Source organism: Lonchura striata, chromosome 12 (genome assembly GCF_050655825.1).
Source record: "Lonchura striata isolate lonStrDom1 chromosome 12, ASM5065582v1, whole genome shotgun sequence".
Lineage (NCBI taxonomy): Eukaryota > Metazoa > Chordata > Aves > Passeriformes > Estrildidae > Lonchura > Lonchura striata.
The window spans coordinates 23,178,273-23,204,414 of NC_140714.1; the positions used below are offsets into that span (position 1 = coordinate 23,178,273).

Genomic DNA, 26,142 nt, shown 5'->3' on the forward strand with positions numbered 1-26,142 from the left:
GCCTGCCCAGCTCAGGGATCTCCCTCCTGGGAGCTGCTCTGTCTGTGATGCTCCTGCTGCCAGCTCGAATCCTGCCCTTCATTTCCTGTCTGATCCCTTTTCACAGGCTGAATGTTTGAACAGGCTGGAGTCTCCTCTCTGGGTTCAGAGAGGCTGTTCCAGTGTGACTGCAAACTCTCAGCGAGTGGGTGACTATCAAAGGAGTTGCACAGGGAAAGAAACTCTGCTTTTCTGTCAGTGAAACATGTTATTTATAGCTAAAATACATGAACAAATAAATAAATAAATTAGGGGTGAGAGGACACCTAAATTCAAATCCACAAAGGCATCTCCAGCTCAGGTGTGACCTCTGTGGTGTCTGCAGCAGACACAGCTCCTCAGCTTCCCTTCTTGGTTAGGTATCCACTGTGCATCCACAGCATGGACTTTTTGAGTTTGGTATCATTTATCTGATGCCTTTTTGTGGGCTGACTTTGCAGTAGATTTGTCTGGGAATGAGTAAAGCAGCACACAGTTTTTGCCTGCCACCTGCAGCAGAGCAAACTGCACGAGGTGGGAGATGAAGATGTCAGCAAAGCTGCTGTTTAGATACTCTGGGGAAGGAAAAAAGAGGCAAAGAGCTCATCAAAGACACCCTGGCCTCCCTCCAGCCAGTCCCAGCAGGATGCTGCCCAGCACAGCTGGGTAATTAAAGGTCAGAGCAGGTTTGCAGGGCTGTAGTGCAGAGAGGAGAGTCTTTACTGGCACCTGACAGGGCTGGGATGCTGCTGACTCTCATGTCTGTGCAGGCTATTCCCAGTTCCTGCCACATGGCTTCAAACTGCCCATGACTTGAGCTCTAATGCAAAGAGGTGCAAATCTGTGGTATTTTGTTTATAATTTCTGTTCATACTTCACACAAGCAAGGCCTGTGAGCAAGAGCTGGAGGGAGCTGATGTGCAGCACCACTCCTTCCTGGCATGCAGACCTGCTGAAATCACTGGTACAGCCAGACTTTGTATTTGTTGTGGCTGCAGTTGACCTGTTACTGCAGAATGGCAAAAACAAGCACAAGTAAAGCTTTGATATTTAGAACTGTCCACACTCCAAATGTTTTTCCAGATGCTCCACTGCTTAGGAAAGTACAGATCAGTTCCAGGTGTGTGTGGGCTCATCCCTGAAGCTGTGTTGAATCACTGAATAGAATTGTTGAGGTGGAAAAAGACCCCTAAGGCCATCAAGTGCAACTGTAAACCCAGTACCACTGCCCTATTCACCACTAAACCATGTCCTCAAGTGTCACACCCATACATTTTTTGAACACGTCCAGGCGTGGGGACTCCACCACTGCCCTGGCAGTTTGCTCAGTGCTTCCAAATGCATGTTGCTGATGTTCCAAATGCTGGTTGCTGACATTCCCGTCTTGCAGCAATGCTGTGATTGCTGCAGCCTGGGCCTGCGCCTGAGGAGTGAGGGGAGAAGCTGTGAGTCCAACATCAACCTGGGCTACCCCTGCAGCCATGTGATGCTGTCCTGCTGTGAAGGGGGGGATCATTTCATCCATCCCGAGCTCAAACGGCATCCAGAGCCTGTGCCAACGGTGACCCCCGAGAAGGGTGAGTGTCCTTGGGTCACGGAGACCCTGCAGCCAAGGGCTCTGCCTCAGAGGGCTTTCAGCAGGGTGCTGGAGGGAGCAGAGCATCAGGGGCTCAGCTGCTTTCTTTTCAGATCTTGCACGGATTGCCTTGTTCCTAAAGCAGGTTGGAGAAAGCAAAGAATGTGTGGATGTTTCTCATCCCTGAGTATACCTGAGATCTCACTGAGCAAGGAGCTTTGGCACTGCGTGTTCAAGAAAAGCTGATGGAGAAACTCGCTTGAGGATTAATTTTAATGTCACAGAAAGCCTTGTCAGATTTGGTCAGGAATGGAAGCAGGTGTTCTTCCAGCTTTGGCTGGTGTTGAAAGGCAGGAGGAAGGACAGCCATGTCACTGCTCAGTGGCTCCCAGGCTGCTGCTAATGCTCACAGAGGAGAAGACAACAAATTGTGATATTGGAAAGGTTCCAGAACATCCGGATAACTTCTCCTGAAATTTGAAATTCAGCATGGGGTCAATTTCAGCACAGTACTTCAGCTCTGATGTCAGTGGGAATGGGGTTGGCAGTGATGGGAAAGGTGAGCTTGTGACCTCCTTTGTGACTGTTTCTCAGTGTCTCTGTAAAATATCTGTCCCTGCAGCCCTAGGGAAGGAGGAGGTGGCCCTCCAGCACAATGGTGTTATCTCCAGGATGGGTTAATTTTCCCTTATCCTTGCAGTAACTGTTTTGGGTAGATCTTCTCTTGGCATTTTTGTGCCCACCCACCCTGTTCTGTCCAGTCCCAATGGCAGAACAGCTGTCAGAGATGTTCTGCTGTAGTTTCAGAGAGGGAAGATCACCACGAAGCCTTGTCCATCAGCAGTGAGTCTGAGCTGTCCAATAACCTGCCTGGAGATGACCTGGATGAGTGTCTGCTCTACGGGGGGGAGCTCTGCCAGCACCTCTGCATCAACACCGTGGGCTCCTACAAGTGCTCATGTTTCCCAGAGTTCACCCTGCAGGAGGATGGCACCAGCTGCTCTCCAGGTGAGAAAAGGGACATGAAGGGCAGTATCTTCATACCTTCGCTCATCAGACAGCCTTTTCTTTAGTTTCTCTGCAGTTTCTCTGAGGTTTTTTAATGCATGCATGGGCATGTTCTGTAGAAATTGTAAAATGTAAAGAAAAATGGTAATTTAGGACATTCAGTTAAGCCTTTTTTTGTGTTTGGTGGTATGGGATAAGGGTGGTGTTTCATATGTTCAAATCAAGAGTGTTTACACTTTTCAGAAGGGGATTTGTAAAGATTTTTAAAGAAATACCTGCTCTTCTCAGAGTAATTTTGTGTTTCACAGTTAGGTTTTCTTTACACAATTTTAAACAAACTTAACTCGGTTCAGACAGACAGCATTGCTTCCTGAGCTTTAATTTTTATCTAAAATCATTAACATACTTCAGTGATAACAAATTCTAAATTTGTCTAGTGTGATGGAAGTCTGGAAAAGAAAGTTGTTGTGTTGTAATTGTTTTGATGTGTGAAATTCTCCAATGGCACAATTTCAGGTCAGATAACCCAGAAAGCTGAAACCTCCTATTAGTTACAAGTGCTCTCTGTTATTTAACAAGCAAAAGCAGTGTTTCCATCCAATGACAGAACTCCTTAGGCTTCTAATCCTCTGCCCAAGACAAACAATGAGCATTCTGTATGTCATCTTCTGAGTGTGGTGTTACAGCATTTACCTCTAGAATGCATTTGACTGTTCTTGTGGCAGCTGTCTGCTCTGCTTTTATTGAAATTCTGGGAAAGGAACCTCATCCAAAAGAGGCAAAGAAAATTTCTTATTTTAGCACTGCAGAATTTGGCCAGATTGCTCACCTGGAGAGTATTTGTGGTTTTGCTTTGCTGTTCCTCTCCCAGCACTGAGGTTCTGGGTGAAACATCTTGTCATCTAAGAAGTCATGGTCCTGCAGGTCTGCAGGGCTGTGGTGCTCAGGGCTGTGCCCAGGGGTGCAGAGGGGTTTGCAGAGCTCACCTGGGGAATGGGATTGTGACAGGGGCAGGGGACCCCTGTGGGACCTCAGAGGTGCATGGCAGGGGCCAGGGCAGGGAGGGCTGGTGCTGCCTTTGCTGTGCCAGGCTGAGGGAGGGTCAGGGAGGGGATTGGGAACCTCAGTGGCTTTGCTTGGCTGACCCATATGTGGCACAGTGGCCTTTCAGTTCTCCTTGTCCCCATGTGTCTGTGCCCATCCTGGGCATTCCTGGGGAAATCATTCAGGCTGTGCCCCAAGCAAGTGATTTTTGTTTGCCTGTGTTCCACAGCCTGTTAGGTGTCTGTGCTGACTTCGTTTGTTTAAGGAAATCACTCTTCCCACACCCCAAACCTGCACTGCAGTCACCTTTGGTCATTTAAGGTTGTCACTGTATTGGGGATCACACTTTGCTCCAGGTGACCCTTGAACTCTGGGGACAGGACACATCCCTCTTAAGGGACAATTTAGCCCTGTGGATTTAGGCTTCTGTTTTGATGATACTGATACTCTTATTCATGTAGCAGAGTATTTTTTTTTTTTTTTTGTGATACCTTTAACATTACTGACTGTTGAAAATATTAGTGGCAGCCAAGTAGAAAACATGACAGCAGCTGTCATGTACAGAAGTAGTTTCAAAGTACTCTGTGCTTGTAAAGGTGTTTGTTGTTTGTCTGTGTTGAAATAGGATGGACAGGATAGGGTCAAAGGCTTGTTTTTTTCCATCAAATACCAAATGAAAGACAGCCACTGTATTTAAAATACAGCAAATGTTTAAAAAATGAAATTAGCACTTTGTAGTTTATTCTGATATTGCAGTACTTTACAGAAGTTATTGTCAGCCAGGCTCTCTGATCTGTGTCCATGATATTTGTCTCCTCCTCCAAACCATGATGGAGTGGGATGAATGGGATCACCCCTTGCTGTGGGGCTTCTGGTAGGGTTGGTGCTGTCCCTGATCCTCCCTTGCCTTGCAGATCCTGACAGAGGACAGATGACCAGGCTGGAAGCCGAAGCCACCATCCCTCCAGTAGCTTCTCCCTCCCAGCCCATCCTCGTGGTGTCCTTGCAGGAAGAGCAGGACAAGTGCAAAGGTACACTGGAGTTGTCAGCTCCAGGGGAATGTTTAGAGACAGAATAAAACTCCACTCGTCCCTTCTCCAATCTGATTTCAGTGCACAGCTTCAATCTATTACTGTGGCACAAGGCTGAGGAATTGTCAGGGGAAACCCGAGGGAGAAATCTGAGGCTGCTCTGCTTTCAGGGTTACTCCCCACCTGCTCCTCAGGCTGGGGTGGCAGTGCAGCAGTGCAGGCTGGAGTGAGCAGTGCAGGAAGGAGGGGCCAGATGTGTCTGTGTGCAGCAGGAGGGTTGGAAGCAGTGCTTAGGACTGCCTGACAGGTTGGATCCAGGCTGATTTCCCTTGCCTGAGCTGGGATTGTGCCTGGCAGGCCTGGCAGTGTGGAACTGCAGCTGATCTGTGCTGGGGGTCCTGACGTACTGTACAATTTTGTGTTGTGCAGATAACGGCCCCTGCAAGCACCTGTGCAACATCGTGGAGGGAGATGCTGTGTGCTCCTGCATGGCTGGGTACACACTCATGGCTGATGGGGTTTCCTGTGAAGGTGAGTGCTTTGGGCTCCCCACAGAGCCATGGTTAAATGGTCATGTGCCTCACACCCCTGGGTGTTGCTCGTTTTCAGGACTGGGAATTGCAGTGCCATCAGAGAGACCATTTGGCAGAAGGAGTCCCCGTTCTGCCTCACAGATACCTCCTGAAACACAGCGTGGCTGTTACCTGGCGAGGCAGAGGCAAGCCTGGGCTGCTGCTTTTTTCCTCTGACATTGCAGGCTTTTTTTCAGCCCTTCTGGTTTCTCTTCCCACTGAGGTTCCACGGCAGACTCTGTGTGCACAGCTGTGGACACGCAGCACTCTGGCTGGGAGCAGAAGCAGCAAGCAGGACATGGGCACTTTTGCTGTCCTGAGCACCCTCAGGGCACAGCTCTGCCCTGGCATCTGCTCTGTTTGCTTTTTGCTCCTCTTGCCTTGGAAACCTGAACTCAGGGAGGCTTCACAGCTGGGGCAGGATGTGCCATGGGAACTGGACCAGCTCCGGGTGATCACTTGCTGCTGGAGCTCTGGCCTGCCCAGTGATGAGCAGTGAATTCCAAAGCTGCATCCTCACCATTCACATTACAGAAGTTTTAAATGGACATTCTTGAGTAGTGACAAGGGATATATGTGTCCAGGGAGGGCTTGGGGGTCAGAAGCCATGCCCTGTGACATACCTTAATTATAAATCTCTAAGTGAGGGAGCAACAGTGAAATGCAAGCAGGAGCTCCCAGTGCTCAGAATTGCTCAGAAATGATCCACATCACTCTTAATCTTAGATCTTATTGAATAACAAATCATTTTCATGAAATTCGAGACAGTCTATGAAGAAAATGGCATTTTAATATCACCAGATGAAATATTCACAGTAAGCACTGCTTACCCAAGTGTGGCGGAAGCTAATTTGATTAATTAATGTCAGCATCAAAAGGGGCATTTCAAGGCAATCTTTTTCCTACAGGAAATTTAAAAAATGTATATTTGTCAGTGGAAGCAGTGAGTTTAAACATTGGCAAGGGACATTTATAATCTCTATTGAAGTCAGAATCTGATGGTGAGGGTGGTGGTGCACTGGAACAGGTTTATTTCAAGGAGTGTGCACTGTCTCTGTGTGAATGCCTGCTTGTTTTTAAGGATATTTCTTTCTGGAATGACAGAAGTACAGACTGTGAGCAAGGACTGAATGATCTCCGAGGGTTTATTCCAGCCCTGTTTTCAGTGTAACACTGCATGTATGGCAGCCTGGTGCTGATGTGGGAGCTCCAGCACACTTCATCTCAGCATCCCCGGCATGAGAGAAATGTTGTTTAATTTCAGGAGCTGTTCTAATGGAGTTCTGTTTTTCCCTTTCGGCTGCCCCGTGCTGCTGTAGATTTGGATGAGTGCCTCACAGGTGCTCAGACTTGTTCCAGCGGACAATTATGTGAGAACACACTGGGATCGTTCTCCTGTGTCAGCCACAGTGGGATGTGTGCAGAGGGCTTTATTCTCAACAGGCATAGGAAATGTGTTGGTAAGACGAGAAACACACGCCGTTCCCCTCAGCATCCCAGCTCTCCATGCTCTGCAGCACCTTCCCACCATCCGTGCTCCAGGCCCCTGGTCATCCCTGCATCTGACATCTCAGAGCCACTCGGCACAAACACGTGTGCACCATTTGCTCAGCCCTTCACCTCATGAGTTGTGTGCTGTTTGGTTTTTCCCCAGCCATCTCAGGGTGCAGATAACCTTGAGCAGGAGCCCCGAGCCCACAGGTGTGGTGAGCACAGCAGCTCTGGTGGCTGCAGACTGAGCTCAGGGATCAGAGCAGCTCATCTCTCTGCACAGTTCAATATTGCTAAGTTTTAGACACTACCAAACAATAAAACTTCAGAAATACAGCTCAAGAATTTGCATGAGTCCGGGCACTGGAAAAGATCCATTCCAAAGGGAGGGAATTTTAAAATTCACTTGAGTCCTTTGTTGATTCTGGCATAAATTTCGTGGTGTAAAAGTCAAGGATGCATCATAAGTCTGCTGGATCATCCCTGCTGTTTGACTTCATGTAAGAAACCAATCAATTCTTACAAGTGTATTTATGAGGATTTAGTTTGCTTCCAGCAGCCAGGACCTCAACTTATATGAAATAATTTCTTTTTTGGATACTTTTCTAAAGGCTGGGTTAGGAGGCAGCAGCAGTGTTGCCTGGAAAAATGGAGTACCTGGAGACCTCCAGTCATCCATGAAAGCATCAGTGCCTGTTTGTGTAATGTACTGTGTGGATGCAGTGCTCTCTTCCACCCCTGTCCTCCTCTCTATATTTATAACACTGATTTTCTGACCACCACAGCATCAGTTTTGTTCCTGTCTTTAAAGCTCTAAAATCCTATTTGGTTAATGAGCACTGTGTGGCATTTGGGCATGGGCAGGAGCACTTCTGCAGTGTCAGCGTCCAGAGAAGAACTGTGATGTATCACCTTTTCGGTGTTCTTTAAATTGTTGACACTGGATTTTTATTTTTGGTTGTTATTATTATTGATTTTTAAATCAGAAGTACTGGTATGAATGGGAAATGAATGAAATTATTTGGTTTAAATAAAATGGCTGAGAGAGCAGCACTGGAAGGAAGGAGGCCTTTATGAGACAGCTCAGCCTGAGCTGAAGCTGGTGCTGGAGGTGCCCAAGGTGTGCCCAGAGCCTGCTGCAGGCACCACACTCCTGCCTGGGAGCCTGGCAGCTCCAGGAATGGGCCCTTCCTCCAGCTCTGCTCCTGACTCTTGCCACTGAACCCCCTGCTGTTTTCCCTGGACTGTGCAGGAAGGATGGATCTGTCCTTTTTCACCTCTTCCAGGAGTGTTCTGAAACCAAGCCAGTGCCTGTGTGTCTGCAGCTTTGGCAGGAGCTGCTGTGGCAGGTGCCAAGTGCTTCCTTTGACTCACATTCTCCCTCTGCCCCATGACATTAGAACAGTTTTATTATGGCTGATACCACATAAACCTCAGGCACTGCTCATGAAAGCAAAGACACAACTCCCATTTGTGAAGCCCTTCTCTCTCCCTGAACACCAGACTTCTGTGTTCCTCTAATGCAGGGCGGTTTTTACAGGTATCCTTTTAAATAACCTAAAAAACTTGGGAAATGCTCTTCCTTTTTTTTTTTTTTTGTGCTCCCTCCTCCCATCCAGTTCTACTCCATGTATGGTGCCACCAGAACATTTGCCATGTTTAACATTTTTTCCTACTTTTGTAGTCCAAGGGGAAAGCCACAGGCATACACTGTGATTTGTGTTTTGGTCTCTGCCTCATTCTCCTGGGGTATCCTTTTCCAGCCTAACAGCTTCTGTTCTCCACCTTGAGCTGCCCCAAACACGAGGAGAAAACCCTCTGGTAATCAGTTTGTAAATTCTTGTTGGTTTAACAATGTTACTCTTTGCATGTTTAGGGACAGGAGGAACAATCTTTGCACAAGCACAAAGCAGTTGATAATCTTTGATCTGTGTAGTTTCCTTTAGTCAGAGGTGAGGGATTATAACTCCAGGTGCACTTAGGAACAGACACCCAGGATTCCCAAAAGCCAGCCATGCATAGCAGAGTCCTCAGCTGTTTAAACAGCTGTCACACAGCCCCTCTGTGTGTCTTTGGGAGCAGACACTGAAATGCCTTTGGGCTGGAAGCTCCGTGTTTTCCAGAGATAAGAGCCCGGCTGTGTGTTGCTTTTCTGGTGACTTTCAGGCAAAGTCATTCCCACCACCCACTGCACACTGACAGCTCTGCTCCTGTCTTTGCTACTCCCACCCACCTCAGTTCCCTCCTGACAGGGAGCAGGACGTGGTCTCTTTATTCCTGGACCCACAGGGTGGGTGGTTGCAAAATAACAAAGTGCCTGCATTGCACAGATGTATCCCATAAAACAGAGCTGGGGCGATTTGAAGAGGAAAAAATAATGAGAAACTGCAGATGCAGCACAAGAAAAGTCTGCATTTCACTTTTTTAATGGAAGGTGCATCAAAATGAGTTTTTGATGTCAAAGTGCATATTGAAATAAATAGCTGTAGGTAAAATGTTGATGGCAGAGATGCCAGCTCTTGGGTGCAGCAGATGTGCTCAGGGATTGTGCGTGTGTCGCTGTTTCCAGGAACAGTTCTGCAGAAAAAAAAAAGTTACTACATGATTACATTTCATTCTGTTTTGCTGACATAAAGTGAGGAATGTTGCTGCCACACACACAGAGTGAGTAAATTCCTCAAAAATTAACTGTGTGACTTGTTTTCAGTATAGTACTGAGTTATTTTCCTCTTTTCCCTGTTTTTTAAAGAAAATATCATCTTACCCTCCCTCACAGCCTTAATTGGATTGGATGAAAACCACAGCTGGTCCAGAGTTGGAATTAACTGTGTTTGAGACTGAAAACATGACTCCTGTTATTCCTAGTGCTCTGTCAAGCATCTTGCTGACTTGTGGAGTTGGCTTCCAGGACTGGAGAGAGACAGGTCATGGGCACTCTGGATTCTAGGGTAAATGTAGGAATTTGTTTAGAAAAATGAATAAAACTGGGCATGTTTGCATGATAAACTGACCAGGGGACTGTGGTGGGCTGGCAGCTGCCCTGATGGCACAGCCATAGTTTCCTGCCCTGACTCTGGACAGGCACAGCAGAGCTTTGCTAGGCCATGGCTCAGGGTTTAAGCCTTGCAGCTCAGCCCAGCTCACAGTCGGCCTGTAGAGCTTGTCAGTGTCTCATGTGCACAAAACTTCCATTGAAAACAAGAATTCTGCCTTGTAATCTGCCAGTTTCCATAATTTTAATTTTCTCAAATGTCTTCCAGCCAGTTCTGCACATTTTTTCAAGCACTTAGAGCTTTGAAAATTGAATCAAAAATATAGACAAAACATGAAATCATATTATATTTTTTCCCTCTGTGAAATCACCACCTTTTTTAATGCCTGTTACTTAATATTCCACCTGCTGATCAAGTGGAAGGTCTCCTACCCTCTTGGGTTCATATGTCAGACAAACATACTTTCTCTTTTGACATCATGCTGGACTGACTCAAGCTCATGAGCTGCAGTGTGATGCTGTCAGTTTGTTTATGTTTGTGGTTTGCAAAAACATAGATATCTCAGATCTGTAGTACTGCTGGCAGAAAGCCTTGTGGTGCTTTGGGTGCTGTTAAATGCCCATCCATTGCTGGTTTTCTCTAAAACAAATTTTAAAAAAATCAAAATCATTAAAGAACTAAGTCTAAGTAGGTGAGAGAGATCTACTACAGCACCTTGTATTCATCTCCCAGCACGTGATGGGGGTTTTGCTACCTGCATAAGATCACTTGTGAAAATACTCTTACTCTGCTTCACTTGTGATAATACTAATTAATAGAAACTGGGAAAGTGCACAGGGAGACATAACCCTGTAGGAACTTCGGGGCAGGCAAGGACCTGCCCCTCAGTGGAGGAGCTCAAACTTCATGGGAGACAGGTAGAAAGAGATCCAGGTGATGGCCAGGACCTTGCTGTGGATTAACCAACTGCTTTGGAAAGCAAGCCCAGAGCATGTGGATAGTGGCAATGGCAAACAGAGAGGGAAAAAAAAACCCCAGGAAAATAGGAATAAATGAGAAGTGTAATGTAACCAAGCTAATGCAGGTCTTGCAAAACTCCGTACATCACCAGTTATCTGAACCCACCAGGAACTGAAGGTTTTTGGTGCTTCTCCTCATTTCTTTGCTAGAAAACCAGCTGTCACATTTTTAAATACAAAAATCTTTTCAAATGGCTTTTCCTGTTCTTGTGCTCCGCAGGGGAAGTAATATATCTGATGTACTTATCTGAGAAGGAGGTTCTACAGCCAAAATGAAAATCTGATTTAAACAATACTCGCTTTATTGTGTAGTATGAAAACAGCTTAATGCACAGAGCAGCCAGAGGACTGGTAATGGTTCTGGTCACATTTGGCTTTTGTTAGCTCTAGCAATTCTTAGCTTTTTATAGAATTGGGAATGTGTGAGGTTTTGTGGAGGTTGGCAAAGAAATTCTTCTTCTCAGTCTCTGCCCCTTTTTGTTGCTTCTCAGTATTTGCTCATCATGCCATTCCAGCTTTCATTATTAACATAAGCAAAACCTGAATTTCAGATTATTTCATCCAAGCCTATCAAAACGTGTAATTTTTAAGGTGTTTCATATTCCTTCCCTAATTGTCCCATGCTCTGCAATCTTGTGTTCAAGTGATTTCTTAAAAAGAACTTTTTCACTACTCCACTTGCTGAAATCAGATCTCTTTAAAGCTCTAAATACAGATTTACAAACGTGATTGAACTGTCTCCATGAGTTTCTGCATCTCCAGTCCCAGTGTTGTATTCCTTAGGGACTAGGTGCCAGCATGATCCAGCTCAGCAGGCAGTCTCAGCTCCCATCCCTGGGCAGGGCCACCCCAGCAGCCCCTGGCAGCCTGGCCCATGGCAGCAGGGCTGCTCAGTGGCCTGTGCTGTGGAGGTCTGGTGAGAAGCAACGGGAATTAATCCCTTTCTCATTCCCTTGTCCGGGAGTTCCCTTCACCATCTCATCAATCCTCTGCCTTTCCTCAGTTCTGTCCATCCCTGTCCCCAGTGCCTGCACCATCCCCTTGGTGTTTGGGAAGAGGGGAGGAGGAGGAAATCCCCCTGTGACTTGTGTCTCTTCATTCACTTTGTGCTAACTAAAGACCCTGGACTAAAAACATCTTCCATCAGAGCACTGTAACAAAGCCTGTGTTGAGTGCCCTTCATTTGATCTTTCTGCTCCTTCCAGAAGAGCAGGAAGAGGGAGATGCCTTGGCACCCTGTGGCACTGATTTGTTCTCTCTTTCTCACAGACATCAACGAGTGTGTGACAGAGAGACACACCTGCCAGAGGAGAGAGCACTGTGTCAACACCATGGGTTCCTTCCGCTGCCTGCAGGAGCTGAGCTGCCAGCCTGGCCACGAGCTGAAGGATGGCGAGTGTGTGGGTAAGGAAAGTGTTCTCAGCTCTCACAGAGGGGAGGGAAGGGATTGCAGAGCATCCTGGTGTTGCTGCTCTGTGATACCAGAGCTGCAGCTCATCATGGAAGTGTTGGGCTTTGCAGGCTTCTCCTGCACATTCACTAATTTGAAATGGTTTCCAGGGATAACTATAAATTACTCAGAACATGGATGAAACCTTCCGAATTAGGATTTGACATCTCCCTGAAGGAAGAATCCCCCTTAGCTCCTCCGCCTGGCTCAGCTGATGCTGTTTGCTGGCGATTCCAGAAAAAATTCCCAGCCTGAATGAATCACGAGGCTGACAGCCCCATCCTTGCTGTGTTCAGAATCCTTGTTAGCAGTTACTTATATTTTACATTTACATGTAACAATTTGGAATGGGTTAAGAAGTTATTCTTCATGCTCCCTGTCAGTGTCTAAGAAAGAAAGGAACATCAGTGCTCACGGCAGCACAGGAGTGTGCAAAGACACACGTGCCCTGCTTTCAGGGCAAAACTCACTGTTATTTACACCTACAAGTTTTACAGTTTCCTGACAGCTGCAATAAGAGATGCCTAAGGAAAGAGCTTAGCTTTTGACATAGAACATAAAGAAATCTCCCTTTATAAACAGGTGTCATAAATGAAGCTTGGTTTACTTGAAGAGGATGTTTTGTGAATGTCTTGTTCAGTTGTCTGATTCTACAGTATTTCTAACATTTATTACTAATCTAATTTACTCTCTAGTCTTGAATTAGATTATAGAGGATTATAATATTTACAAACTGTTTTACAGTAGCCTGTAAAAAACTGCAGATATTTTGGTATTTGTGGGTTGCAAGAGCTGCTGTGAATGAGGAGGTAGGGACCTGAATCAAATTTGCCGCAGAACCTGACAAATCTTGAAGTGATGTCCAAGAGCACACACACTTAACACTCAGATTTCCCATTGGTAACACGTGTCTGTTGAAATAATACCTCCTAATTTCCTTTCTGGAGGTTAGCTGGCCATGAAGGCCACTGAAAGGTAGAGCTGAACTCACCCCAGTGTGGTGTTTTGGTGTGCTGGACAGATATCGATGAGTGCAAGAGAGGAACTCACAGCTGCAAGGTGAACTTTGTTTGTCAGAACACAGAGGGCTCCTTCTACTGCGAGTCAAAGCAGCGCTGCATGGATGGGTTCCTGCAAGACCCAGAGGGCAACTGTGTGGGTGAGTGTGAGCAGCAGAGTCTGTGCCCTGTGCTACAGCTCCTGGGCCTCTCAGGAGCTGTGCATTGACCCCTTGGATATGGAGTTGTCTGCAAACCCTGCTGTGAGCTTAATGTCAACATTGCTGTCTATTTAAAAATGCAAACACTTTTATGTTGAATTTGGAACTATCCCCATAGCAGACCTGCATCAGCCTTGTCTTTGTAGCAGAAGAAATTGAAGTGAAGGAAAAAAAGTGACAGTTTGGAAGAAAGCAGATCAGAAGGGTTAAATAGCATCTCTCACTGCTCTATTCATGTTCTTCACCAGATATCAATGAATGCACGTCTCTCCCTGAGCCCTGTAAGCCAGGATTCAACTGCATCAACACCGTGGGGTCCTACACATGCCAGAGGAACATGCTGAGCTGCAGCAGAGGGTACCACTCCAACGAGGAGGGCACGCGCTGCGTCGGTGAGGACACCCTGGGGCTGGGGGGGGCTCTCCCAGGGGAAAAATCTATTTCACTTCTAAAGAGATGTTTGGAGTTACTTCCAGATTCCTAAATGCATTTGAGGAATGGAAGTTTGCTGTCTCTACAGCTCTGGGATTTGTTTGAGCTGCAGGATCCTGATGTCTCATTGCTCCATGGAGTTTCTCTTGGTATGCTCAGCAACTGGTTTTGGCTGCAGATGGGATTCACTGGCTTCCACTCTGGAGAGAGTGTGTTTTAGTTACTTTTTAAACTGATCCTGTCAGTCAAGACCGCAATGCCTTGGTGGTTTTTGTAGTTACTCCTTGAAAATGAAGTCATCTGCAGCAAATGGGAAATGCTGGGTTTGGGGGCTTATAAGAGTAGCACCAAGTGGATGATCTTTGTAGGGATGCTCTGTTCATGGTGTTCCCCATTACATCCACTTGTGAGGGTGGTTAGGATAGATTCTCACTGTGTGAAAAGAATTCTGAGGAGAATGAGTATATGAAATATTCATATAGGCTGACATGAAGCTTGATCCTGATTTGTATTTGTTCCAGTGTATTTAGGGAGTTACTGACTCAGAACAGCAGATTTCAGTGCTTGTTAACATTTGTTTGTAAATGAGCACTAGTGCTCCCTGAATGGCACTTTTCCTGCAAGGCAGCAGTCAGCCCTGAGCAGCACAGCCATCCTGGCTGCAGTGCCAGCAGCCTTTGCCCTGCTTGCTCTGCAGATGAGGGCAGGGTTGCAGTCCCCATCCCTGAGCGTGGCCAAAAAACGTGTGGATGTGGCACTTGGGGACATGTCTTAGTAGTGAACATGGTGGTGCTGGATCAACTGTTTGACTTGATGATCTTGGAGGCCTTTTTCAGCCTTAATGATTCTGTGATTCTGTAATAGCTGGGGCAAGTTATGTTCCTAAATTTCAAATTGATGGTACAGAAAGAATCCAGCTTTTCTTCCCAGCTATTCCTAAAAAAAAAGTGACTGTGTGTAAATCCAGGAGAGAGGAGGAAATTGCCATTAATCCTCCAGCATCTCTGCTCTAGAGCATGGTGAGATAATACAATGCACTGTGATTCCTGATGGCCTTCAGTCTCTGCTTTACACTACTCACAAGGCTCTTCAGGAGCAGGCATAAGGAGGCTTCTCTAGCTTGATTTAGGTAAAACATTAATTGAAGTCAATTGGTGATTTCTCTGTCTTTCCTGTGTGCACGCTGTTCCTACTGCTGGTCTGTGTTGTTTGGTATTTTTTGAATGGCTTTTTTTTAAGTAGGTAGAGAGCACAGAGAAGAAAGAAGAAAAGCATATGGTTCTAATTTCCTCTTCTGTGATAAAGACTAGTGTCTGTGAGGCATTACAATAGCTAATTAGATCCCTGAATCAGATTTATTCATTTCACAGTAGTAAAAACATCATCTGCACATGTCTTTTCAAGAACAACACTTGTAGGGTCATCTCCTCTGTTTAGAGAATTCATCTGTCTTTAAAATGTTCAGATTTTCTGATTTAGCAAATGAGTTATTAAAACTTGCTTCTTAGATTTAGCTGAAAACTGCTCTAAGTGTGAAATATGGCAGAGTTCTGATGGTGTAATGCTCTAGAACTAATTAAAGTCTGAATGCAATGGAATACAGAACTAGCAAAATGATTGCACACACATATTCATTTCAAATAAAGCTGCTACTTTACAATATGCATAAGAGACTTCCTTGTTTTTGCTGCCACCTCTGATTAAAAGAAAATGAGGACTCTGTTCCAGCAGAAATCTCAGTTTCTGTCAGGACTTCCTGCATGGTGAGGGGCATTCCCTGCCACCTCTGACCCCAGTGCCAGCAGGGACTGTGTGGGTGCTGCCTCTGCAGGGCTGTTGTTTGATGGAGTACTGCCCAGGAGCCCTCTGAAATGATTCAGTGCTCAAATTTATGACTTCAAATAGCCCAGTATGGTGAATTTGCAGCCTTGGGGATCCATCCTGATGATTATTACATATGGGCTTAGAAGGTCTCTGTGATCTCCTCGGTCGGCTCAGCCGGGAGGAGCTGGCTAATAAATGAGGAATGGGAAAGGTGGAATAGCCCAGCAGATATAAACTGTAATAACCAAACAACAAAACGTGACACAGGGTACAGAGGCTAGATTCCAAAGACCTCTGGGCGGGGCAGGTATTGGGGCACAAGGTCCAGTCACAAAGGTGAACTTGGAACATGACCTTATATGAGCTGGGCATGGAGCCAGCTGGAAACAAAAACTGGAAACCTGACTAAATAGAGAATAGGCCTGTTAGCATACTGCTAATTCCCATGGCCCCACTCTTCCCACCGTAGCCTGGTCAGGTGCTCCCCACCTCAGTACCCTGCCTGCCATGGTTTGTGGCCAAAGCCCTCTGCAAATGCATCTGAAGCAGGAGTCGCAGTTGGATGAGATTCCACAATTACATGAGCAGGGATTTGGGTTGGAAAAGTAGTTGAAGATGTGAACAATAGGAAAAAAGCAGGATCTGTTTACTTAGGAAGTGGCAGAGCTTGGAATACTTGAAGAAATGTACAATTGTGAGGATTAATCAGACTTTTTGATGCTTCTTGTCACAGATGGTAAGAGGGATTTGTTAGATGCTGATGAGCTATTTAGTCATGTTGCAAGTCTTGTAAATCAGCCTGTATTGAAAACTCTCATCTTCCTCCAAGGATGTTTGAATGAGATTGGAAATTATGTGTGTGAGTGGAGAAGCACATAATTTGTTGGTATTGGATTTTGGATGAGAGGCCTTGGGGAATATCAAAATGGGAGCTGATTGAGAAAAGAAAAAATCAACATTGGGAAAGAGCAAAAGGTAGACAGCAGGAACAGACTGAGAGGGCAGTTGGAGATGAAAATAGCTGTTGCTTTAACTGAAGGAATTTAATTGAAGGAGCAGAATTTCTGGCTGATTCTTGTTGGCTTGGTGTGACTCACAGAATGGCAGAACATCAAAATGGGGCATTTAAATGTCATGGTTTGATCAGAATCAAAGTGTGTTTACAGTGAAATGCAGAATATACTGGGAGAGCTCCATTGCAAGTCCAGTTAATATTTTCACTTTGAAGGTAAGGCTCTGCTTTTCCCAAGTTTGACTCAACTGCCTCTGAGAAGAGCACAGAGGGAGAATCTGGTGGTATTTCTCCTGTCCAGTTTCTAATCTTGCTATTAAAAGGACCTTTTTGTGTCTCTTTATAAACACTGAATTTAAGCAAACTGTACTGACGCTGATGCTCTGTGTGGCTCTGCAGATGTGGACGAGTGCCAGACTGGAGTGCACCGGTGTGGAGAGGGGCAGCTGTGCCACAACCTGCCCGGGGGCTATCGCTGTGACTGCAAGATGGGCTATCAGTACGACGCCTTCAGCCGCAGCTGCATTGGTACTTGGGGCATGGAGGGGCTGGCAGCTGACCCTGACTGAGCCCTGGGCCCCGAGGCAGTGCTCAGCACCTCTGCAGTCTGAGTTGTGCAGTGCTCAGCACCACTGCAGTCTGAGCTGCTCAGTGCTCAGCACCACTGCAGTCTGAGCTGCTCAGTGCTCAGCACCACTGCAGTCTGAGTTGTTCAGTGCTCAGCACCACTGCTGTCTGAGTTGTGCAGTGCTCAGCACCACTGCAGTCCAAGTTGTGCACTGCAGTGACTCAGAAGAGGTGGCATCACCTCCAGAGCTGGGCTGTGCAGCACATCCAGGGCTCTGTCACTCCAGGCTGGGATTTGGGACCAGGCGCCCTTGCCTTGCCTTGCCTTAGCTGCAGTTAAACCATCTGCAGAGTGCTTCCCTGTGGGTTATGCTTCTGCTGCTGTGGGAATTTGTCTGTCTGAAGGTTCCACCACTGCCCTTCCAAGAGCCATGACATACACTCTGTCTGTGGTCCCTCCCGTGCAGTAATTAGAGCTCAGAGTCACACACCCTCAAACCCGAGCTTGCAGCACTTCATGCTCTGCAAATCAATCTCTGACACTTTAAAAAATACCATCCTGCACCTTGTTTGCTCGTGTCCCTCAGCTGATTGTGCATTTGCTTGTTGTGCTGGCAGACATCAACGAGTGCTGGAACTACCCCGGGCGCCTGTGCCAGCACACGTGTGAGAACACTCCCGGCTCCTACCACTGCACCTGCTCCTCCGGCTTCCGCCTCTCCTACGACGGCAAGCACTGCGAAGGTACCAGGCTTCTCCTCCATGAGGAAGGAACTGCTCTGGGGATTAGGAGACTTAGGAGAAGGCCTTGAGGTGAAATACAAAGGCAGTGATCTTTGTATGCTCAAATTTGCAAACAGTCAAATGCTGGAATTGTCAGATGAGCGTCAAGAAGTTTCTCCTCTCTCTTCCTTTGTCCATGTGCTCTTTGCTTTTCCTTTCAGATGACAGGGGAACAGAACAAAGTTAAAACAGGAAACCATTCAAATTTTGATAAAGATGAAACTTGGTAGTGACAAAACTTATAAAAACTAGTTTGAATTGAATGGAAAATTTTTCAGGTCTTCATGATGTTTTTATTTTAGTGAACTGAAACCTATGAAGTCTGAAACAAATGTCTCCATGTGTGTACTTCCATTGGCATATGGAGAAATGAAATTGAGGTGCAACAGACATGCTCTGGCTCCTTGGCATTCTGCCCACATAGCAGAAAAAATAGGGACAAATTAGTCCTTCCTTAGTCACTGTGACTGGAAGGTAACGTTTTTTGGGGCCCGGAAACAGTGGAAGACACTGTTTTGAAGCACTGTAGCCATCTCTGTGGGTTTGTTTTTGGATGCAGATGTGAATGAATGTGATAACAGTCCCTGCAGCCAGGAGTGTGCCAATGTCTATGGTTCCTACCAGTGCTACTGCAGGCAAGGCTTCCAGCTGGCAGAAGATGGACATTCCTGTAAAGGTAAGGTCAGGCTGCCTCACCAGTTCAGGGGTGTGTGTTTATTCTCTGGAGCAGGAAGAGCTCTCTGACCCTCTGCAGCCCCTGATGCTGCAGGTGATACCTGAAGATGGTTGTGTGCTACAGCTGCCACAGAGGCTGCAAAAGGTCACTCTGCTCCTGCACAGTGCAGTTCAGTGGGTGGAGCACACCTGTGGGACTGCACAGCCAGGGAGGTTGTTTTAATGGCTTCATGGCGCCAGAGGTCATGACTGAAGAAATCAGGTGGGAAGATGTTCCTGTATTGCATCAATGAACACTTGCACTGCTGAGTGAAGATTTGCTCTGATTGCTGCTCATGGTGAATGAGGAGGAGAGTGATCAGAATGAAGAAACTTTAGCTGAAGTTACCAGCACTGACCACTGGAGAGTCTATATTTAAGGAATGGTGAAGAAGCCAGCGCCCTTCCTAGCGCAGGGAAGCCTGGCAAGAAATCCTAGAAAAATTAATTGCTGAAAGGGTAGTGAGGCCCTGGCACAGGTTGCCCAGAGAAATTTCCCATCCCTGGACTGTTCAAAGCCAGGTTCAGCCTGGTCTTGTAGAAGCTGTCCCTGCCCATGGCACGGGGTGGAATGAGCTTTAAGCTCCCTTCCAGCCTAAACCAGTCTGTAATTCTGTGATTCTCTCAATTACAGAGGCACCAGAGAAAGAGTGCTTCAAACTCAGATGTGCCCCACCCTCATTATTCCTTCCCATGAGTGTGTGCTACTTGCAGTCAGTATTTCTGGGAGCAGGCTGGTGTTCAGCATTTCAGAAAGCACCAGAGCAATGCCAGACCGTGGTTGTGCTCACGTTTAGCAATATATTGTAAAGAAATGTGTCAGTTGAGAGTTTCCTGGTGTCCTGCAGCCTGCCTTTGCAGATCTGTGTTTTGTTTTAGTTTGTTTTATTTTGTTTGTTGTGTTTGCTGGGGGTGTGACTGTGCTCTTTGCCCAGATATTGACGAGTGCACGCAGAGCGCCGGCATCCTCTGCACCTTCCGCTGCGTCAACGTCCCTGGCAGCTACCAGTGCGCCTGTCCTGAGCAGGGCTACACCATGGCAGCCAATGGCAGGACCTGCAGAGGTAACAGCAGCTCAGGATTGCCTCATCCACAGCCTTGAAAGAGCTCAGCCATTACAGTTGCTCAGTCAAGTCTCCATGTTTTGTATCAGTCACTGTTCAGAAGTCAGTCTTCAACAAAGTTGCCAGTATTGGTATCTGCAAAGTCAGTTTTCCTGTGCTAGAAGAAAGTGCTGTGGCAACTCAGCTGTCAGTGTGAGCTAGTTGCTTCAATGAATTCTCAAGGAGCCCACTTTATCCTTCAAACTGAGGCACTTGCTGACTCATGTGAGCTGTGTGTGCACCTTGGCAGCACTCGATGGTTCGGGATTTTAGAGGTGCCAGATGTAGAAATCGCAGCTTCTTTATGAGTTACAGTTTTCTCCCCCAGAAAACTGGGAGATTAAATGCTGGTGCTGTAATTGGGACTTGGCCATCCAGCAGTGTCACCTAAGCTTAATTGTGCTGGCATTAATAAATATTAGTGAAATGACAAATACCCTCCTGTCACACACCCCTTTTCCTCAGAATTGTGGGGATGTCTTCTGGGAGTCTGGTGGTTTTTATCTGGTATGCAGCTGTGTGGTTCTGAGCTGAACCCCACCTTCCAAAGGATGCACTGCCTGTGTAACCTGATGGAGGATCTGATTACCTTTAGTCCTCTGCACATTCCTGCCTTACACCAACTGCCAGGCATTTCCTGCCCTGGATCTTTCAGGAACCCTTCATGTAATGAAGGATTTGGTTATGTATCTCCTCTGCTTGAATTCTGAGTGCTAATGGCAGTGAATTTTCTCCATGTAAATCCTGAGAAATGTGAGCATACTTAACCATATGACTGTGGAACAGTGAAGCAGATGAAATGACAACTAAAATCCTTTAGAAACATTTTAAAATATTTTCAAATATGTTTTTAAGTATGATTGTAGTAATATCCACATGCACTTAAATTCCTAAAGTTCACCTTTAGAAAACTGCAGCTCCACTGGATACATCCCCTTTTTTGGAGCTCTGCAGGTCTGTAGGTACAAGTCTGGGCAGATACCAAGGTGTTTCTGAAAATGTGGTCAAAGGAAGGCTGGGTTGGTGTTGGCTCTCTGTGCAGGGAGAGTATGTTGGTTTCCCTCAGCTAAAGATCTGGCTCCAGTTGGTCATCATCTGACCAGTTGTGAGGAGTTAGTGGTGGAATGTTCCTCGTACCCTGTTTCAAAAGATGAGTTGTATCTCATGGAGTAGTGGCTCAGCATACGGCTCTTTTCTGCAGAAACTGGCTGTGGTATTTTGCAGTGCAGCCAAAGGGGTGCAGGGAGCACTTTCATGACAATGATTGCAATATGGAAGAAATTTTGTTTTCACCTACGGGCACTGCTGAGAGCCAGCAAGGGATTTACTTGACTTTGATTCTCTCCTATTTCCTATTGTATACTTCTCTTTGCAAGACTTTTAAACCAGCCGGTTCAGTGTGTGAGATCAGTTCTCATCCCAGGGGAATGGAGGGAGTGGAAGGCTATGATTTCCCTCTAAGTCTCTGCTCTGTGACAATTGGCAGAGCTGCAGGGCCCTACACAGTCCACATGCCTTGTCTGTTAGAATTTATTTCATTTTAAAGCCTCTGTGCATTGTCTAGACGTTTGGGAGTACACAATGTTACTGCGAGGGCTCTGCCAATGCTTCCTGCTCAGGCTGGATCCTTCTCACTGCATCTGGTTTTCAGCATTGTCAGGCCCATGGCTTGGGCTTATGGGTATGTGTTATTTAGGTAACCACGTTGTTCTCTGGGCCATAAAGTGCCTTTGAGCTTTAAGCGCTCTTTATTTTCTTCTGTAATGATGTCTTATTATGGGGAGATACTTGTGTTCAGGTTTTCTAAACTCTGTGCCTTGAAGGGTTGTTCTCAGTTCCCATGTGCCGCATCTCCTGGATCCTGTAGACAGCAGTGACCACTTCACATTTGGTTGCTTTAAGTCCAGATTTAATTTAGTTGTTCTGCTTTAATCCAGAACTACTTTCATGCACAGATGCATTCTACTGGCACAGCCCAGCTTTCTCCAGTCTCAAAAAGTCAGTGAGAGGGTCCTGTAGGCTTTTAGCATGGCTTAATTATATCCTGGTAGTGTTTGTTCATACCCGAAAAATACTAGGAAGTAATTCTTACTTTGAACATCTCTTTCTTGTATTTCTTAGATATTGATGAGTGTGCAATAGGAACCCACAACTGTTCAGCTGCAGAGACTTGCTACAACATCCAGGGCAGCTTCCGCTGCCTGTCCTTCGAGTGCCCTTCCAACTACAGGAAGGTGTCTGACATGTGAGTACGGCCTTGGGGCAGCCCAGTGCCTGTGGTGCTGTGGGGTGCTTGGTTTCTGGGTGAGTGTGGGTTTCACAGATCTGAGAAGCTGCTTTGTTACCTGGAGCTCATAGACCTTCCCTGTGCAGAGTTTCTGTCTGGTTATCCTTCGTTCTCTCAAGCCTTAGAGCATCTGTTTGCCCTCCAGCTGCTGCTGGAACAGCAGAGATCAGAGCCTGCAGCTCTCCTTGCAGCTCTAAAATGCCTCTGTTTATAATTAACTTTTAAAGTACGATCTTCTGTGCTGTTTGTATCAGAGCAGAAGCAGCCAGGCTGCTCAGTGCTCCACTTTGACAGTGGGTTTGGGGCTCCCTGTTTAATACTCAGATTGCAGTTCCTCAGAGGGAGTTAAAGGAGAGTTTGCCAGGCCACAGGATTCTGAGAATGGCACATCCCCAGCTCCTCAGCATCTGGGGCTCAGGAGCCCCAAAATCTCCCTGCCCATTTCCTGCCTTGGTGGCTTCCAGTGCTTTAGGAACCCATATTTAGTTGCTCATGTCTTAAAACATACTTTTCCTGCCTTACAGAACTGAGCAGCTTTGCCAGTTGAGGAGTTTTTTTCCCACTCCTGTGTTTTAGGTACCTTTTCAAGGGGTCTCATTGTTATTTTCTTGGAGCAGTGACCCAGCCCTGCCGGTGATGAGCCCCTTCCTGGCTCTGTGCCTTTCAGCCTGGCTCTGGCTGTTCTGTGGGGCTTCCCCACGCTCTCCTCGGGCTGTGATCTGTGCCTCCAGCTGTGCTGCTCTCTCAGTTACACACCCAGATGTGTTTGTGGGCCCTGTCAGGGCAGAACAAGCAGCTGCTGATCACACACTGAGGTTTGGGACTGCTGTTGTCCTGATGGGACTACCTCAAAACAGAGGCCAGACAAAATTAAGAGAATAAAAAGCTGTTATATTTATTGAAGGGCCTTCAGGTACATTTAAGGCAGAAAAAGCCCCCCAGGGCCTACATGCAAAATGGACTACGGGTCATGGGCTTTTATACTTTTATAAGTTTGGTCCATTTGCATACTGGGGGTTAATCTTCCAGTTGCAGCTTCAGGTAGTGAAGTCATTTACCCCAAGTTTGCTCCCCGCCAAAATTCACTTTTGTTTCCATCTCTCAGGGCCCAAGACACTGAGGTATTCTTGATTCCCAGGCCTGGAGAAGAATTGTTGTGTCTGATCAAAGTGGGAAAGCTGTAGTTGACCCTGTATGGAGTTTAGAGTTATACACTAAGGAATTGCAGGATTACAAATACATGAAAAAACAAAAGCTGAAATCCTAAGGTGTCACTCCAATCCTTTGCAATGCCCCGAGGTTTTTATGTTTCTCCCTGCTGTTCCCTGGCCACTGAAGGTGCCTCTTTCCTCTTTACCCAGGAGGTGTGAGCGCATCAGCTGCTTCAACTACCTGGAGTGCCAGAACACGCCGGTGCGCATCACCTACTACCAGCTCAACTTCCAGACCAACATCGTGGTGCCAGCCCACATCTTCCGCATCGGGCCCTCGCCCGCCTACGCCGGGGACAACATCGTCCTCACCATCACCAAGGGCAACGAGGAGGGCTTCTTCAGCACCCGCAGGCTCAACTCCTACACGGGCATTGTCTACCTGCAGCGTCAGGTCAAGGAGCCCAAAGACTTCCTGTTGGATGTGGAAATGAAACTCTGGCGTCAGGGAACCTACACCACTTTTCTTGCCAAAATCTACATTTTCATCACAGCTCATGCCTACTGAAACCTGTGCTGACATTGGATTTTATTGGTGCTATGCTCTTTAACTGTTCTACCAAAGCTTAATACCGTTGAACTGGCATTTCATGTATCTAGCCTTTATATTCTTTTTCTTTTGTTGCTTTAAACTTTTTTATTGGTTGTGTAAATTAAGTTAATTTCTATCTTTTTATGTTCTGTTTCCTTATGCAATTCTGTACATCATCGTCTGCCAGCAAACAAAGGAAGAGTTAGAAAGGCAGTACAGGCCTTGTGATAAATGCTGGAACCTTTTCTTAGCAATTATTTTTAGGTGTAGTCACTTCTGCAGGGTATTGCACTAGAGAGGGAAGGTGTTCATGTGGGAGTACTGGGAAAAAAACATGGAATGATTTCTCCTTCTGACCCAAAGTTCTGGTTTGGCCAGGCCAGAGGCCTCACTGGGGTGTCTCTGCTGAGGTGCTGAGTTCAGGGCCATCTGTGGACACTGATGGGGACCCCACCTCCTGCTCCCAGGTTATTTTCCTCCTTCCAACTCTCGTAATATGTTGCCTTAAAATATATATAAATAAAAGGAAACTCCACCAGTGAAAAAGCCAATGGATGAGTCTTGCTTTAGTAGGAGTGCTCATGTGCTGAACATTTGCAAGACCAAGGCCTTATCAGAATGTTACACTTTTAAGGTAAAAGCTCACATTGCCATTTTTAGTAGTTGTTTTTAAAGGTGTTGGTGTTCCTTTGTTCCTCAGTCTATAATGTGTAAGTGCAGATTTGAAGTTTTGTAATTCTTACAGGAATGTCCAAATGGAAATAATGAAATAATAATTATTGCTTCTTGTTTTAAAGCTTGGGCATGTCCCTGAGCAATAACTTCTAGTTTTAAGTAGACAAAAAAGGGAGTTGTTTTTCTGCTTCAGGAAAATGCCTCCTGAGGTGTTGCCAAATCATGCACAGAAAAATGCCACTGAAATTGGTGGGTTGTATTTTGCTATTCCGAAAAGAGCACAACCAAAGTTTTGATCTGGATTTCCTCTGGTTCTTCGGGGAACTAAATGAAGTCCAAAGTTGGAGGCCAGACCTGGCAAAGCATAACATAATCGAAGTATTTATTAGAATTTAGAAATTAATATCAGAACTTCTTTTTGGCTGTTTTCTTTTTTTTTTTCTTCCCCAAAAGCTCCAGTGTTACAATTTTTGGAGCTTCCTTTGTTTCATCTGTAATTATTCTGCAACATGTTTTAAAGGAAAAACATAGCTACAAGACATGGGTGTTTATTTCTCTGCAGTGTAATAATCCTAGAATCCCAGGTTGGATGGGACCTCAAGGATCCAACCTTTCTTGAGAAAACAATAACCTGTTCTTTTCTACAGTTGATCTTATTTTGGTCGATGTGTGCACAAGAAGAAATGGAGAAATTAAATCTAACATGCTTTTTTTTGCTGTATTCAACAATGTTATGTTGTAAAAATTGCATTTAAAAATCTTGTAAGCATCACCTATATGGTGAGAGGTATTCACTATATCCCCAGGCCAGTGTCTGCTACTTCAAGTCACTCCTTTAATTTTGATGTCCTTAAAATAAAGGGCAAATATTTCTGTATCTGAGATCATAAAATCCCATTAGTGGGGAAAAATTATTTATGTTCCCCAGCTGTAAAACAAGGACTATCTGTGAGCTTGCATACGTCAAACCTCTCTTTGGTTTTTTCCTAGAAAAACCATTTAATAAAAGATCTTTCATCCATCTTTTGTTTTCCATAGTTAACAGTTCTGCAAGCATGTAAGGGAAGTGCCAGCTGAGAAACACATGCTTGTGCAATTTGTCATTCCAGTTAATTCCTGTCTTACAACTCCAGGCCTTCCAGATCCATCCTGCCCACATTCAGGGGTGACACATTTCTCCAGGCCCCACGGGGGCACATCAGGAGTCACCAAAACCTGGAGTTTTCCATCAGCATTAGGATTTGATTGAGCACAAATGATACGCAGGCCTTGTCTGTGCTTCTTGTCAGAGAACAAATGAACAAGTCATTTGTTACCAGGAGACCTTTTGCTGACTAAAACCAGCCACAGTCAATCATATTGAGGATCTGGCAGTTCTTAGCACCAACTCTTCATTTTCTAGACAGGTAATTGATGAAGAAAGTTTTAGGGAAGGCTTTGCATACTATTAGAAGAAAAATGCTCTGCTAGGAAGAAAGGTGTCTTCATCTGTAGTTGGGAAAGGTTGGAAAAGGTTGCTTGGTGCAACTGGTCAAAGCAAGGGGAAGGATTTCAGGAGGTAATTTCATATTCTTCTGTTTC

General features: G+C 45.9%; 1 protein-coding gene across 14 annotated transcripts in view; it reads left to right on the forward strand.

The window, feature by feature from the left end:
* The window catches only part of FBLN2 (fibulin 2), a 92,597-nt gene extending 67,015 nt beyond the window's left edge, over positions 1-25,582 (forward strand). For 7 of the 14 annotated variants that reach the window (XM_085590847.1, XM_085590846.1, XM_085590845.1 and 4 more), the window contains 14 exons: positions 1,409-1,595; positions 2,396-2,602; positions 4,561-4,677; positions 5,107-5,208; positions 6,569-6,709; positions 12,022-12,156; positions 13,224-13,361; positions 13,670-13,813; positions 17,089-17,217; positions 17,875-18,000; positions 18,599-18,715; positions 19,689-19,817; positions 21,978-22,101; positions 23,505-25,582. In XM_085590847.1, coding sequence (XP_085446973.1) covers positions 1,409-1,595; positions 2,396-2,602; positions 4,561-4,677; positions 5,107-5,208; positions 6,569-6,709; positions 12,022-12,156; positions 13,224-13,361; positions 13,670-13,813; positions 17,089-17,217; positions 17,875-18,000; positions 18,599-18,715; positions 19,689-19,817; positions 21,978-22,101; positions 23,505-23,862 — 2,154 coding nt within the window. In that variant the 3' untranslated portion in view covers positions 23,863-25,582. The remainder of the gene's footprint in view (positions 1-1,408; positions 1,596-2,395; positions 2,603-4,560; positions 4,678-5,106; positions 5,209-6,568; positions 6,710-12,021; positions 12,157-13,223; positions 13,362-13,669; positions 13,814-17,088; positions 17,218-17,874; positions 18,001-18,598; positions 18,716-19,688; positions 19,818-21,977; positions 22,102-23,504) is intronic. The other 7 variants (XM_085590854.1, XM_085590852.1, XM_085590855.1 and 4 more) reach the window with 1 other exon arrangement.
* The last annotated feature ends 560 nt before the right edge of the window (positions 25,583-26,142 follow it).